The following is a 16,596-nucleotide window of genomic DNA, read 5'->3' as shown; positions in this document are numbered from 1 at the left end:
TCCACCACCCACATAAATTAATTACTTCATATTATGTCAATTTGTCTCTGAAGGAACTCCCTTCAGTTTCCAAATGAGCATACTGAACATACTTTAATGAACACACATAGCTTCTGAAACCATACACTCATTAAATACATCGTTTAAGGATTTGGATCGGACTGTAAACCCACATATTGTATCTATATCACTCCACTTCCAAAGAAATGCTCAAATGCTGAAGGTAAGGCTTTAAAAAAAATCTACAAGGACACAATGCATCACATCACGACCTGTTGCGAGCTTGTAGATAGACCTGACAAACCAGGCTGAAAGTTGTAAACTGGCACAATAAACACGTGAATTGAATTTAAATTACATTTTCACGTTTTTAGGCTGCTGCTACTGCTGGTTTCCCACTTCACACCCCCGGCTGCCGGACTATGCTTAGTTAGTTGGGACTTGGGAGTAATTTAATGTACTGTCAGTATCAATATATGAAGATGCAAAAATGACCATGATGAAGTGTAAGACAATGGCTTCAGAAAATTACATTTAGTGGTCAAAATATCTTTTCAATTTATGAATAGGCCTACAGTGTTTCTTCTTGTTTTATGAATATGTGCCAAACGTATGTAACAACATGAAAACTCATGAGTATAGTGCTTTTTCATTCATAACCAAGCTGCAGTGCATTATCTCGCAGTCACGTGGCTGACATAAATATATCAAGTTTTAATTCACTTGTATTGTGTTGTGGCTGGGCTATATTTTAATAAATTGCTATTTGCTATACAGTTCGTAGTCCTAAAACAACTCGTTTGAAGTGGAGTTTTTTTCCAAAGCTTAGGGTGTTTGATTCATGCTAAAAGAAATATGGTCTGTGTTTAACATGAGCCTAAAACAGTTTAACATTTTGTTTGCTGAAGCCTTTATGTACCTTTAAAAAAAAAATCATAAAAACATTGTGGCATATGTTGAGCAAAACAATATCATATAAGAGTTTGATTGCGTTGTTTTACGAAGCACATATTATCCAAACCCCAATGCAAAAATTCTAGTGGACTCTGCATCATCCCTGTAGCATACATGTATAAGCGCAACATTTTGGTCTGAAGCCTGAACTCTTGCCTGATTGAATATCTTGTGAGTTGTGACTGAAACGTGGCTTTTAAAGTATAGCCTACAGTACAAGTGAATTGCATGCAGGATTCTGTTATTTTTTTTTAAATATTGACCTCTTTAGGGTTTTTCTCCGACATAGGCTACCCATTAACAAGACACTTCAGGTGAGAAAAAAAAACATAAACTCTATACATTCACAAACAGAAACACCAATCTCTCCAACGGTGAATAGATGCTCTAGGCTTGGGCATGCTAAAACACAACAGTGATTTACTGTATGAAATGACCTGTCATGACCCCCTAAATCCATTCCCACTGCAGAACAGAGCCCCTGTTGGGGACGAAAAAGGAATAATAAAGGAACCAAACTACGGAAATAGCTATTGGAGGAGTGGACCGGTGATAATTTCAACTCTTGATTGTGTAACTATTGGCACAGTACAGTACGAAGAGGAACATGGAATGTACCGTTACTGTATGCCCTCTGAAACAACAAACTCATGCCCAGTATTGTAAACACACACACACACACACAAACACACACATCCATCCACAAACAGGACCTGCTAAGAGTGCACGGACACCGGTGCATTTGGGTGATCAGGAGACATAGGCAGACTGCTTCCCGCTATGGCTGGGGCTTTATCGCCTGCGGGGGGCGCTGCTGGCTCTACACAGACAGAACACAGAAGAGGAAGATGCCAACATTATCCTGAATACAAGTAAAGAAAAGAAGAAGAAAAATTATGGCCATTATGTGTTTTTTCTTAATAGATAAAATAAATAGAATGATATCATATCAGACTGTCTACATTTCCCAAAAGGAAATGCATGCATTTAATTCAGTCTGACCAGAAGCAGACATAAAACGACATAAGACATAAAACGACGATATAAATGAATGACCAGAGGGGATATCAAAAGCAGAGGATCGTAGATTATACCCTTAAAACTAAGAAAATCGCTGAATTTTTTATTTTTTTTAATGACAGATGTAGTCACTACGACCACAAATTCTTTGTTTTGATTAGGTGGTGAATGGTGCTGGTTTGACCCATGGCTAGAAGGCGTTTCAACCAATCAGATTGCTTCCTCGAAACGACCTGTGGTATAATTGTCAATATATACATGTGACTGGACGCCAGACGTGTCATTGTCGTCCTGAATGCCAGTGAATAAATGTTAAGTGGTGGAGAAAGTCACACACGGTTGAATCATATCCTCCTCATTAGCAACAACAACCCATACTGACCTTTGACCTCAGGTGGATTTAGTGCATTTTCAGCTTTCTTCTTCTCCATTTCTTGTACTGCCTGAGGGAATGAATGACAGTATGAAGCCTAACCTATCCTCCATAGCACTAACACAACGCCTGTGGTTTCCGAGGCTACCATAGCACAAACATGTGGCTTGTTGACAAGAACAGATCAAGCTAAATATGGTCCCCCCCCCCTCCTCCTACAAGATACCAAGGTTAATGGAATTTATTTCTTAAGTTTTAATTCCAAAAGTCAACATCATCCAAATGCATCACTTCATAATTTTATAAAACCAGCCAGGATTCATGAGCTCTGAATGACTCGTTGAATGGCTACGTGACAAAATGGACATAATTACCAGCCGCAATGTACCAGCTTTCCGACTGGTGGCTAGACCTGATTTCCCCAACGGCTGACCTGCTCATTAATTGCCATTAATATTAACAGAAAGCTGGATATCCAATCCCACTGTAAAATAACCTTTTTGTTGTGTCTAATACAAGTTTGTGTTGGGGAATGTAACTCTCTCTCTCTCTCTCATTAGCAGTGCAGCACTATCCCTCTCTCTGTTTCTGGCACAACAGTGCCCCTACTGGTACTCATAGTCATATACTGGTGCTCATTAACCAACACAGACACACATAGGTGAACACATAGGCATAGGTGAACACGGACATTGCTGTTCCTTGGAGTGGTTGCACCACTCAAAAATACCTGTCACTACCTTTTTTTTTATACAATATAATGAAATGTATTATTGTATAATCATTCCTTCTTAGGACATAATAAGGACGTGTGTAGCTCTGGGGCACGGGCACAGCTGCACAAATTGATGTATTCGTAGATTGGGGTTGTATTTCCAGGTGTGTTAATTTACCTCCTGCAGCTCCTTCTTGTGTTCGTTGAGAGTGTCCTGCTGCTGCTGCAGCTCCTCATGCTGTTTCTGCAGCTCCGCCGTCTTCTGCTGCAGCTGGCTCTCCTCCTGTGCCAGATGCGCCTCGTACTCCGTCAGCTCCTCCTCTGTGTAGACAGGTTTCTCATCCAAGGTCTGGGTGGATTTGAGATATTAGCGTCCGAGGGGAAAGGAGAGACAGGAGAGAAGAGGGCGGCCCAAGGGAAGTAGGGTGAGGAGATATAATTGTAGTATCTTTTCCTTCCCCATTCTTAATATTCACCTCTCTCTTAAGCCCAACACACACCGTCTGTGAAGCGGGTGTGCAGCGACGCGGCAAAATAGAACAGTGGCGTATCGGAGCCCCAGGCGAGGCGTGAACGCACGCCAGCGCGCGTCGGAACGCCGCCGGTGTGTGGGATAGGTTCATTGAAAATAACGGAGGCGGCTGTTTTGACGCCCGGCGTTCGCAGACGGTGTGTGTTGGGCTTTACAGTACAAGTACAGTATATATGCATGCATTTTGTTTTGTCTAATGTGTTCTGTATGAGCACATCATACCTGTCCCTCATTACAGGGACAAATTGGCAAAAAAAGAAGAAGAAAGAAAACAGTTTATAAACTAAATATAAAACCTTGTTTGTAGTGTTTAGCGTTTGGTTATCTCACCTCCCAGGGCTCTTGCTCCTGGAACTCCTTCTTTTGGGAGGCAGCCATGAATTCATCCCTGGACACCAGCCTGTCATTGTTGGTGTCCACCTGGACATGGAAACATGGATGTCAGTATACATTTTTATCACCTTTTAAAAAGGAGAGTTAGAAAGTGCTTAAACTAATAGACATGAATACAAGAGGAAAAACAAACAGTCAAGAGAAGACAGTACGTAGTAGACAGACAACTCCTACAAGACTGCCTAGAGTCTTGTCTAGGTCTCTAGGAGGTCTGAAATACAGAAACAATCTGATCTGTTGAACACAGCTTTTGAATGCTTTTGAATGAGATTATCAAGAGATTCAGCAGATTGTTCAGGTTCTCAACTGCATGTTCAAGTTACTTTAAAAAAGTAATTAGTTAATTACTAGTCTGAAAAACTAACTAATTACTTTACTAGCTACAAAATTATGAAAGTAACTAGTTACTTTACTTTAGTTTATAAAAAAAGAAAGGTTGAATTCAATTCAGACACATTGTTTTCAAGGACAAAATGTCACTGGTCCAGTTGTGGTTTGTTTTAAGCTCTACTCTAAAAAACAGGAATAGTACAAAAAAGGAGCATGTGGAAAAGCTGAACACAGGTAGCAGACAGCATTGGTCATTATGACATCTGTAAAGATAGTCTTTGCTTTTATAATTTGGAACGGCAAGGCAGTCTGACATCAACACCAAAAACTAAATTAATGCACAGCTTCGTTTACTGCTGTCGACAAACCAACAAACTCTTTTGTGTCAGTAGCCTGAGCACCATATTATCCAGCAGAGCTTGCAATGAATTTGCCTCCTTCACTGACAAAACGAAACATAAACGAATTAAAATACATCCGTCCATGACACAATTTGATCTGATTAACCATGAAAAAGGTGGAGGACACATGAAGGCGTGTCCATACAGTATGTACAGTTATGACGTCATTGTGAGTGTGTCTCTCTGACCTCCTTAATGACGTGTTCTCTCATGCGCAGTCTCTCTTCCTCCATCTCCATCTCGTCATAATCCGCACTTTTGGGGTCATACAACTTCTCCAGCTGAAACGCGCGCGCGCACACACACACACACACACACACACACACACACACACACACACACACACACACACACACACACACACACACACACACACACACACACACACACACACACACACACACACACACACACTTCTTCAGTCCCATTGTAGCCTGATGCATATAAAACCAGAGCTAGTAATAAACGTGCACCATTTTCACCTCTTTAGTGAAGAGAGCCTCCATTTCCTGTTCATCGAAGTAGCCATCTCCATTGGTGTCTGCAAAAAAGGGAACAGATGGCTTTAAAGACCAGATTCATCTCCATTATTATGAATATTATTATGAATATAACCAGTCACCACCCTGCTTTCAGCAATGTATGGCAAGTTACTGTGTCTGTCTGTCTGTCTGTCTGTCTGTCTGTCTGTCTGTCTGTCTGTCTGTCTGTGAAGGTTAATGAGACATGGAGGGGATGATTTGATGGATAACTATTGGTCGGAAAAGTCTAGGTGGAGAAAGATGAGGTTTGCCACATTGAATTTATCTTGGAGAATTAAATCATTCTCCATCTGTGATAATATGTCCCACTGCATCATTTTGTCACTTTGAACGGATCGGTACTCATGCAACTTGGTGGGATATGATCAATGGGTTGCCCAGTAGAGGTCATAAATAATTCAATTACATTTTCTATTAATATTTCAATATAATGCAATCTTATATACAGTATATTGCTATAAATCAAGTTGTCTCAAGACATTTTAAATGCAGAGCAGGGCTGACCTCTATTTCTGAGGAGCACAAGCCCCTCCTATACACAGGTTTAAATGTTTGTTTTTAGTTCAATGTTTGTTTTAAAAACGCCATTGACAATGAAGGGAAAGTTTACGTCATATTGTCCCTCATTACGTCATATTGTCTCTTTATTGTTAATGGCATAATGTTTGTGTTGGTGACGTTTGTTTTACATCACCATTACATCACCTAATCAACTTGAGCTGGACTTTAATATATTAGCGCCCCTCACTTCACACGGGTGTGATTTTTTTAAATTCGACTTAAAGATTGGGGCCTAATTTGTTAGTTCGTTTGAAAAAATATGTTATCATTATTTGTTAAGAGAAACCAAGCAAGTTTATGTTAAATCAGACACTATAGCACCCCCCACAGCCCAAATGGAATAATTCTCTATTGCGTTTTTTTTTTATGTTAATCAATCAGACTGCTAATCTCTCAGTCAAAATCATGCACAAAAAAATAAAAATAATCTTTGCCTAATAGTCAACTAGTAGTCGACTATAGACAACATTTGACCAATCATAGTCGAATATTTGGGGACAGCCCTAATGTAGAGCAAAGACCCAATGTTGTCCACCCTGAGCAAGCATTTTGATGACAGTGGCAAAGAAACATTCCCCTCAAACCTCAAGGTTTAAGAGGGGGGGGGGGGGTAGATGGGTGGTTATATAATCCTACAAATTACATAATCAGTCACACTTCTGTGTGACTGATTGAGAAATGTCATGGTTGGTGGCTTGCACCTCCAGTTTTATATTTATATTATGCTATATGTTGGCAAGACTTACTCTTTATGTGTTAGAATTCATTAATTTCATCTATCATTTGTCACATGCCTTGCAATTGTGTAGCACATTTACAAATGTGAAACTTGGTTACCGTGGAGATTGAAGAAGGTCTTTGGGTTGAAGTCCTTTGGGTCCAAGTGGTCTGTCTCCTCCCATACCTCCTTCAGCTGGTCCTCACTGCCCTACACACACACGCACACACACGTGCACACACACACACACACACACACACACACACACACACACACACACACACACACACACACACACACACACACACACACACACACACACACACACATGCGCGCACACGCACATGCACACGCACACACAATAATATCACTAGTATTGCTGGGCTGAATGCCCAAGAAATGCCATTTGGAACAATGTAGTGACAATGGTGTTAAATATTACACATCCATCCTTAAAAGATCTAAACTAGGTGACAGTGATCACTTAACCTGTGTGTGTGTGTGTGTGTGTGTGTGTGTGTGTGTGTGTGTGTGTGTGTGTGTGTGCGTGCGTGCGTGCGTGCGTGCGTGCGTGCGTGCGTGCGTGCGTGCGTGCGTGCATGCGCGTGTGTCTCACAGGGGAGTGGATTTTGGGGTGGTTTGCATGTTTTTTCTTCTGCTCCTCGAACTTCATCTCCTCAATCTTGCGCTGCTCCTCGTCCATGTTCCTGAGCTTCTCCCTCCTGTGGTGCTCCTTCGACATCTCGTACTTCTTGAAGTCGTCGTGGCGCTCCTTGTCGAAGTTGTCCAGGTCACTGGTGGCCTACACACACACACACACACACACACACACACACACACACACAGAGAGAACAAAAATCAAGATCACTTCGGGTGGCGGGTGGGCCTTCAGTTAGTGGACAATGCATTGCAGAGATAAATGATAGAAATAGAATGGGGGGGGTGATGACATGCTCTGCAGATCAGCTGGTTTCAACCCCATGATTGTGTTAGTAGTCTTACCTATGAGGTTAACCCATTCTGACCTGAGATCAGATTCATACGAGGTTTTCCACTGGACACACACTGGTCTGATGAACCCATTCTGACCTGAGATCAGATTCTAAAAATGTCAGTCGTTCTTCGAATTTTTCAAAAATAGCAGACCTACAAGCTCGTATCGCGCCACTTGGTGGCGCGATATGAGCTTGTAGATCTGCTATTTTTCAATAGCTAAAGCATAACATGATGCCAACACCAAAATGGGTGCCCGGTCAGAATGGGTTAAGAACAATGAGGATGGCCCACACAATCGTCACTATTAGAAGCAAACCAAGGAGTGCAGCCAAGGGCAAAAGCAAATAGCATCCCAGTCAGTAAAAGTAAAGTCTGATTTATAGTTAAGTCATTATATACACAATGGTGTCCCATGCCATAAATGGCAATTAAATCTCACAAGTCACAACGTGTCACTTTGTAGATTTGCCATTTAACAGCACAGGACAGACACCGTCATACAACTAACTATAAATAAGAATAAGGCATCATAAATATTCCTGTCTCCAGAATATTAATGTCAAATACAGTATGTGGAAGCGACAACACTCATCATTCTGATGATTTTGAATTAGGAACATGCTCTTTGTGATTAGTTCAGGCAATGGAAATGATGTCCCCGAGGGGCTGCACACGCCCCCCCCCTGAGAGAGTGGGTGGAGATCTAAGGCCGACACATCTCTAGATATGATTTGGTCATGTGATCTTTGATCATTCCTCACATTTCTAGAATGTCATGAACACAGCTGGGTGGCTATAGTGGCTACTGTTATTTTATTATCCTGCCCTCCTTAATGCCACGTACAGTACTTGCTCTCAGTCTTTCTGACTCTGCTTGTTTGCCCTCAACTGAGAAGCATAGAAGTTGGCATTTGAGAGCTTTTATTGTAGGACGGATCGTTAATAAATGACTACCTCAAAGCAGAAGGTCTATGTCTCTGGTTCATAAATGATCAGCTGATCAGATTTTATGATACTTGATCCAGTATGAAGGAGGGGGTACTTAAAGCTTGCCTGATTCCAAGATGGAACCATAGTGTTATAGATAAACTAGAGCCAAAGGGCGGACAGACAGCCCGGCCCCCACTATTCATTTCAATGGAAGTTGCTCAGTGCCGTTTGAAGGACCCGGAAGAATGCTCTACTTTTCTACATTTTCTTGATTTGGACACCAAAATGTTGTGTCCAAAATGCTAACTTGACTGAATCGATTCATGAATGAGCACTCTTAACCCATTCTGACCTGAGATCAGATTCATACAAGGTTTCCACTGGACACACACTGGGTCTGATGAACCCATTCTGACCTGAGATCAGATTCTAAAAAATGTCAGTCGTTCTTCGATTTGTCAAAAATAGCAGACCTACAAGCTCGTATCGCGCCACTCGGTGGCGCGATACGAGCTTGTAGATCTGCTATTTTTCAATAGGTAAAGCATAACATGATGCTATAACACCAAAATGGGTTCCCGTTCAGAATGGGTTAAGACAAGCTGTCAACCCGTCACGATGTGACATGTTGTGAGCATGTACAGCTGTTACTTTTGAAATAGTTAGAAACTTCTTGAAAGTTTTGGACAAATCTTCTCTTATTGGGGTCATAGGCAATTTTCATTTTTGATTCAACCATTTAAAAACCCACAGTATTATAGTGAATACGTCCATAACCATAATTCCATTCACCTACTGTAGCATCAGAGACCGGGGGGGCGTGCAGAGGGATACAAGAATCAAGCACACAAGGAGGCTCATTCCACCATTAAGCAAATATCCCTGTTTGTTTTTCCAGTTCAGCTCACAGGCAATGTTCCCATGTTTCCCCCATGTCACTACACTGTCAGAGCTGATTGGGAAGTTACCTTGGGCAAGCCATCCTTCTTCAACAAAGGAACAAATAGATCGCCTCAGTGCCTCCATGTGTTAACACATCTACAAGTGAAAGGGGCCGGTCTTGTTAACAGAACTAACAGACACAACGATCTAACATTTGTTAATTTCATACAGAGTAAGAATATGGCAGAAGGAAACACATAATCATGGAATTCAGGATGGGGGATCAGAATACAAAATCATTTCATTTTATACATTTTTCATTAAAATCACCTTTTGAAGTGTTTCTGGAGAACACATATTGTATAGCATGTTAGAAAAGTTAACGCAAGAGTTACTGCTCAGCTTAATCAATTCCACAGCATGTGTGTTTATTTCTACCCAGGAAAATGTGAATCTAGCTCGCATCTCTTGACAACAAGCAAGTACATTTAAGTATATTTCACCATGGGGGTTTACCATGTGCATACACAGACAGTACATGGCCTGCGCGTGCTGTGATAACACAAACTCGTTCACTCATGTGTGTCGTTTGAACAGTTAATGTGGCTTGAAGGTAGAACACTTCAGGGTGTTTATTCTCTTAAACGAGTCATCACAAAATGGATCTCGCTGTTCTTTTTTAAATTCAGAGTAGAACTAGTTTGTAGCAGTTTGGAAGAACAGTATACATTTTAGCTCCAGGACCCTCGTTGTCACAAACCATTGGAACAAACAGTATTAAAAGTTTAAATTGTGACCTCTTCTGAACAAGGTCATTCTTATTGGGACTCTTGGGAGCACCAAAGTTTACCTTACATAACTATTTAAGTAATGCATTACAGTAGTAAAGTAGTAAAGTAAACCAGCACAACAGTCCATACCGATTTGATGAGGCGATCCAGGTCGTCCACCTCAAAGGTGTGTGGATTCTTGTGGTTGAGGTACTCAAACTGTTTCATCAAAGTCTGGTGGTCCATAGCCCTGTCTGAAAGACAGGGGTGTATCAGTGAAGAGATAATTACATATACTGTAGATTTTCAATTTTCTTTGCATTATGTCCACAGAGACAGTGTGTACTGTACTGTACTGTACTGTACACTGGCTGATATTTCTGTAAATGTAATATAAACACCACTTGGCTTCAGTTGCACATCGCAGCCCTGGGCAAAGATGTTAGAAAGCAAGCATACAAATTAAGGCAATACATGAAACCTGCTCTGTGTCTAAATAGATTACAATGGTAAAAGACTGTGCTCGTGCTGGGCAGCTCCCAGTAGACAACAGGAGAAGGCTGTGCTTATGTCTTTGGTGGTACTGGGCAGCTCCCTATAGACAACAGGAGAAGGCTGTGCTTATGTCTTTGGTGGTACTGGGCAGCTCCCAGTGACCAACAGGAGAAGACTGTGGTTGTCTTTGGTGGTACTGGGCAACAGCAGAAGACTGTACTGGGCAACTGGGGGTAGGATACGACAGAAAGCACACACATCTCCAGAAATTCTACAGGTGCTGGTCAAAAATATGTACAATGAAAAAGGAAGGGATGTCCGCAGAGTCCGCACACTGAGTTGTAGCTCCCAGGAAAATTATTTATTTTGTTACAACGTTTCGACCTCTGTGGGTCTGGGAGCTACAACTCAGTGTGCGGACATCCCTTCCTGTACTGGGCAACTCCTATGCATGTATGCATGTACAGTACATTGTACAGTATGTATGTAACTTTATGCAATATTGCTGGGGAAAAGTGCATGCATTCTGAGGGAACCAATGGAGTAGCACACATAAGTTATGGCTAAATATAGTTAGTATTGCACGTCACTCACTGCTCTCATCAAGGATCTTCCATATGAAGGTGCTTCACTAACACACGCCACACTGCATGACATAAAATAAGAGAAAGTGGATCAACTTTGCTTTGATAACAAAAGAGTTGAGGTACACTAGGCAACGAAGGTGAGAACAAAGTTGCATATTGTTAGCTGCTAATCTGTTCAGTCTCCAAAGCACACGCTGGCTTACTTGCACAACCTTCCTAGCACTATAAGCCTTTGTTTTCAGATCCCACTTGTTTCTCAACTACGATCTGTAGGATCAGACATTGAAGAAAATAGCCCACAGCGTATTAAAGACTCAGTGGGATCATGCAAAAATATATATCAGATATGAATCAGGCTTCAGTTTCTGAGTGTCCAGAATTAGATTAGAATAAATCAGATTTGAATCCCATTTCAAACCACTTTCCATGTGTTGATTTGCTGTTCAGACTCTGCATTTTACTTCCTTTCTCACTTTCTTGCCATCCCCTTTCTTCCTTCCTTAACTGTTATTCTTGATCCTTAACCGTGCCTTGTCTATCTCTTGCGTGCATAAGCCTTTGCAAGAGTTTTTTCACTTTCAAATATATAAATTAAACTACCCTCTTGTCTTGTCTTAACCTGCAACCCTAGTATCCCCATTTGGGCATGTAAAAATAGAACAAAACATAACCTTATATCAGCTATTTCCACAATTGGCGTACAACAACGTTTAAGTGCTTAAGGATATTCTTTAGCTCCTGTTAGTATGATGAGGTGTATTGGTATACTTTGAGTCATGTTCTTGTGTCTGATGCTGCATTCACACGGGCAGACGCAAAGACGAATGGGACTATCATTTGGAGTCGCTGGCTTCCTTTGACAATGAATGGTAGACTGTATTTTTGCATCTGCCTGTGTGATAGCACCAGTCACTTCCTTATGCTGACGATTTCACCAGACAGCCGGTATTGTTAACTGACAACATTATCAGTTAATCAGTTGTGCATTTAGTTGACTCAAAAATACCAAACTGAAAAGGGTAGCAGTAGCTTCTCATACGTATATGCCCCCCAAATGTTTCTAGTGTACATCGAACCATTTTATACGGTTCAATATAAAGAATCGCTCCACAGATTCCTCAGATTTGTAGCAAGTTAGCAACCATATAATGTGAGCGATATAAAATTCCAATAAATGTGCCCGTTATATAATTTAGGATAGGACTGCTGTAGGTCGCAGACTAAAAAGTCTATAGCAAAATTACTAATTAAAATGTTTTGTGCATATTTTCTTATAACCGTATATATTTTGACATATATTGGTGTATATGTGACTCATTTAGTTTTAGTAAAGAATGCCACACTGCCACATGTACAGGAGGACCGCCCCACTCTGTACAGTTAAAACGTGAAAGAGAGACACTAGCCATAATCCCTCTATACATTCAGCGTGATGGCCCACATACCGGCCCCGCCCTCCATGTCATGTTTGACTTTGATGAGCGTCCTCAGTCTGCTGACTTCCTGTCTCTTCAACTCATCCAGCTGGGTCCGTACATGGTGGCCAACAAAGTCCAGCTCTTTGGCAAGCTGTCCTTGCTATAAACAAACAAACAGAACAGAACAGAACATATACTGTATATTATTTGGTGGACACCATCATACAAACGCATGGGTGTCATACTGTAATTTATTTGAATCTGCTTGGTCCCAGGGGAAACTGAACTTGTTAATGCCAGGGCTCTACCAGTGAGCTACACACTGGGCGTAGAACACCTAACCCTTGCTGTGTAATAGGTAGGTACACAGTCAAATGTGGAGTATGTATTTAACAACAACAACAACTTTGACAGTGTATATAACGAACATATAAGGGTTTACACTCTCAGACTCAGAGTTATAATTATACGAATTATTTCACTGTTTGAGTGTACAATGTTCAAAAGTGCAGTTCACTAATCACTACCTTACAGGGGTTAACATTAAGGTCTCAAAAGCACTTTCCCAATGGACAAGTACAGGTCATGTTCTATTTTCCCAAAGATCTTGTTCGCTTTTGCCTTGGACTGGCAATAGGCCATAGTGTCATCCCAGTCTTATATTCAGAAAATTGATTAGATCGATCGACAGCAAAATGAATGATCAAAGAAACGAAATAATCGGATTAGTGATGTCTCATGTATTACACTGTACCATCATTTTACGCTCTACATTAATAATCAAATAATCAAAAACAGAGTAGTAGACAGTAGTAGACATACTGTATAAACAATGGAATATCTGCTGTCTCAGCAGCAGTATCTGTCCTACCTTGATAGCGTCCATATCTGAGTTCTGGAGTTTTTCTCTAAAGTGCTTGTCTTTCTCCAGAAACTCCACGACCTCTCTGAGATAGCGGTCATAGTGCAGTCCTGTGTCCTGAAGCACAAAACCCAGCAGGTTGTTGTCATTAACAAAGATAGGGGCTCAGGAAAGAGGGAGAGAGAGAAGGGGAGAGACATGCAGCAATGGTTGTCATGAACGGGACTCGAACACATGACGCGCTGTCAGGCCAAAGCCTATTATATGTGCCTGGACCACTTGGTCAGCGGGCGCCCCGAAGATAGGGGCATTTTTTAAATCACTGATAATACCCATTTGGGACCCAGCTACTATTTGGAATTGCAGTTTGCTAAATGCTAATCCCTGTTATTTTACTGTGTTGGGGAGAGACTGGGTTGCAATACTAGAGGCCTACTTTGAAAAGGCTGTGCAAATGAAGAAGAGACATTTTGGCTGACTCATTTCAACTGTAGAGTAAAGATCTTGTTCAAGCTGAAACTGAAAGCATGCTTCCTCTTTCTGAGGCATTAAAACACCTTCATATAAAGTTTATATGCTTGCAGAGTTGCCGCATAAAAGCACACACATGCTTGAACAATTATGTCTTCTTCAGACTTCGGTGTCGAAACATACATCTGTAATAAAGCCTATAGCTTTTGCAGTGTGCGCCTGTGCGGACTTCTCTTTTTTTATCGGTACCCACACAGTAAATATTCATTTCACAGCATGACTACTTTTGTACTGTATAATCTGTCAAAACAAACGATTCTGATGTGCCCAAATAATGGGGCTGACATACTTGGTCTTCATATTGAGTACCGGTAGTGTAGTTTGTGTGATCTGAAGGAAATTCAAAATAAAAAGACATTTTGTTTTCTACAACTCTATCAGGCAGACCAGACCTTTTAAATAAGGTAGATCGAATGTGTGTGGTTGGATGACTTGGAGCAACTGAAACGTCTCTTTCAACATGATTCATTTCCTGAAAAGGCCTGGTCAATGAGGAGGATGTAAGGCAGGACATGATATGAAGAGGAAGGATTGTTAATGTCAGTTGTTTTCTTTTCATTTTGTATAATGTGTCATCTAATCCCATATGGGATGGGCCAAAAATGGTGGCATGACACGAAAAAAATATAAATAAAATAATATATAAAATACGTCAATTCGTTCATTCTACTCACTGCCGACTCTGGGGGGTCCAGGTGCTCCGGTGTGTCGGTGGTGAGTTTGGTCTTGTCAACAGCGATAGGCACTGCCTGGGCACTCATCCACAGGCTGACCAGAACCACCAGAACCGGCCCGCCTTTACACCTGTGTACTGCTTTTATCCACATCTGTACGAGGACAAGATGGAACAAGTTAACCACTTTAACCCTGGCACCTCTCATTTAGGCATTATCGTATTATTTTCTCAGTGCCGGCTTGCAGTAGTTGCAGCAGGGCGATGTTAATGTCAGAACATGCTGTTGCTTCTATTGAACAGCCTCACTTAATTGTGAAACCTTGAAGCTTGCCTTGCAATCTCCACAGGTTGAGTTACAATTCAAAACAGCACCCATAGTCAGAACAGTTAAGTAACTTAAATGTAATCTCAAAAGCAAGTGTGTGGTGGATCAGGCCACAGTCAGCCAGCTATACTCCCCCATGGGGTCAACTAATTATAGTCGCCTACCAGAGAAAGGCTCAGGCTCTGTTGCCTACATTAGGCTTTAATTGGGAAATGACTGGAACACTATAACCACAAAAACATTGGAAATGTGACTGACTATAAACACTTTAATCAGGTAATAGTTGCCTATTATGCAATATTAAATAAAACATGACCCTTGGACTTTCTAGAATCAACTCCATCCACTCCCGTTCCTCAACTTCACAAAATAATCTTTCCATATTTAATATCCATATCTTCACATTCTAATTGACTGGCTTCAGAATAGCTGGAGATTTGTTTTTAAAACCACCATAGGCAGGCTGAAGCAGCCACCATTGTCCGAGGGGGGACGGGTGGAGGACCAACAGGTCAGTGCGACAGAGAGGTTGCGTTTCTTCCTGCCTGTCAATCATTCCATGATGTGACAACCAAAGTGTACCGTTATATACATGTATATGCACCACTTTAGAATGGTGATGAGGTCTCTGACTCGTCGTTTAATTAGAACCAGAGATATAGGTCATTTGAGAAGAACAAGAACATTTAATTATTTAAAACATTGATTGTCAACATCCTCTGACAACAAGACTGACATTGATATAGAAATAATTTACAATTATGGTAGGAAATATAGGAATACATGTATACTATAAATGCAATTGAGTAATTTTACACGTACGTTTATCTTTTTTCTTTACTTCCCTCTTCCAATGAGCTTCAGAAACCTTCAGTCAATCCGTTAACTGGCAGAAATGGACTGCCTGCCTGCCGCTTGTTTACTTACAGCTGCCTGTCAGTTAAAACGCTCCTGTCCTCCTCTTAGCCGGGCGCAACCTAGACACTTATTAGAACTTACCATGGCAACGCCCCGCCCCCCCTCAGCGTCTATTGGGTGAAAGTATTCATTCTCGTTGGAAAATAGTCGCGTTGGCAGCCGATTGGTCGACAGGGCGTGTCAGTCAGACCCGCTTCCTTGTGGTCAAGGTGCGTAGAGGCAGACTGTGGGGGTACGTGGCGTTTGGTTTGCATGACATGCGGTTTAAAAGTGTTTACACCATCACAGTTTGAGCGTTTGACAGTCATCATGCGCACATCTTTATTATATTACAGTTGGAAACAAATCCCCAGGACGTTTTTGTGTTTTACTTTTTTTTAGCTCAAATGTCATTCAGTGACTACTTAGCCTAGGCTGTTTACATTTGTCTAATAATTAAATCAATCAAACAATGCAGCAAAGTTATAAACGTGCTAACAAAAACTGTGAATATACAAATAAAATAATTAATACTTACTCTTATTTTGTGTACAGTCTGTCTGTGACTGTGTTGTGTGGTACCGTTACCGTAAGCGAATAAGTAAACAGTCACAGACTACACAAAACCCCTAGGTGGCAACATTGAGCTCGATAGTTACTTGTAATCTCAGACCAAGTATAGTAAACA

The 16,596-nt window shown here is 41.2% G+C and overlaps 1 protein-coding gene across 4 annotated transcripts; it reads right to left on the bottom strand.

The window, feature by feature from the left end:
* Nucleotides 1-893: 893 nt before the first annotated feature.
* LOC308314754 (nucleobindin-2-like) lies at nucleotides 894-16,491 on the bottom strand. Of its 4 annotated transcripts, none has more exons than XM_080762425.1 (14): nucleotides 16,447-16,491; nucleotides 14,685-14,837; nucleotides 13,489-13,596; nucleotides 12,645-12,777; nucleotides 10,268-10,371; nucleotides 7,156-7,341; nucleotides 6,659-6,749; nucleotides 5,201-5,259; nucleotides 4,907-4,999; nucleotides 3,925-4,014; nucleotides 3,241-3,411; nucleotides 2,357-2,417; nucleotides 1,022-1,774; nucleotides 894-919 (listed from the first exon to the last, which is right to left on the bottom strand). In XM_080762425.1, the coding sequence occupies exons 2-13, from the start codon at nucleotides 14,835-14,837 to the stop codon at nucleotides 1,671-1,673; spliced, it is 1,353 nt and encodes a 450-aa protein (XP_080618551.1). In that variant the 5' UTR covers nucleotides 16,447-16,491; the 3' UTR covers nucleotides 894-919; nucleotides 1,022-1,670. The 4 variants fall into 4 exon arrangements, with proteins under 4 accessions (XP_080618551.1, XP_080618552.1, XP_080618549.1 ...); XM_080762426.1 differs by lacking the exon at nucleotides 16,447-16,491 and adding an exon at nucleotides 15,834-15,970 and having other exon boundaries at nucleotides 1,022-1,816; XM_080762423.1 differs by lacking the exon at nucleotides 16,447-16,491 and adding an exon at nucleotides 15,834-15,970.
* Between the last annotated feature and the right edge of the window lie 105 nt (nucleotides 16,492-16,596).

Source organism: Protomyctophum bolini (assembly GCF_963924005.1).
Source record: "Protomyctophum bolini genome assembly, chromosome: 4".
NCBI lineage: Eukaryota > Metazoa > Chordata > Actinopteri > Myctophiformes > Myctophidae > Protomyctophum > Protomyctophum bolini.
Note: the sequence above shows the minus strand (reverse complement) of the source record. Positions and strands in the feature narration are given on the sequence as shown.

Bases quoted from the DNA above. Each gene is read 5' to 3' on its own strand.
- LOC308314754 (XM_080762425.1), bottom strand. From the start codon at position 14,837: ATGTGGATAAAAGCAGTACACAGGTGTAAAGGCGGGCCGGTTCTGGTG. The intron at 5,000-5,200 runs GTGAAAATGGTG...CGCGCGTTTCAG, and splicing joins AGGCTCTCTTCACTAAAGAG to CTGGAGAAGTTGTATGACCC. The intron at 2,418-3,240 runs GTAAATTAACAC...TCATTCCCTCAG, and splicing joins ACAAGAAGGAGCTGCAGGAG to GCAGTACAAGAAATGGAGAA.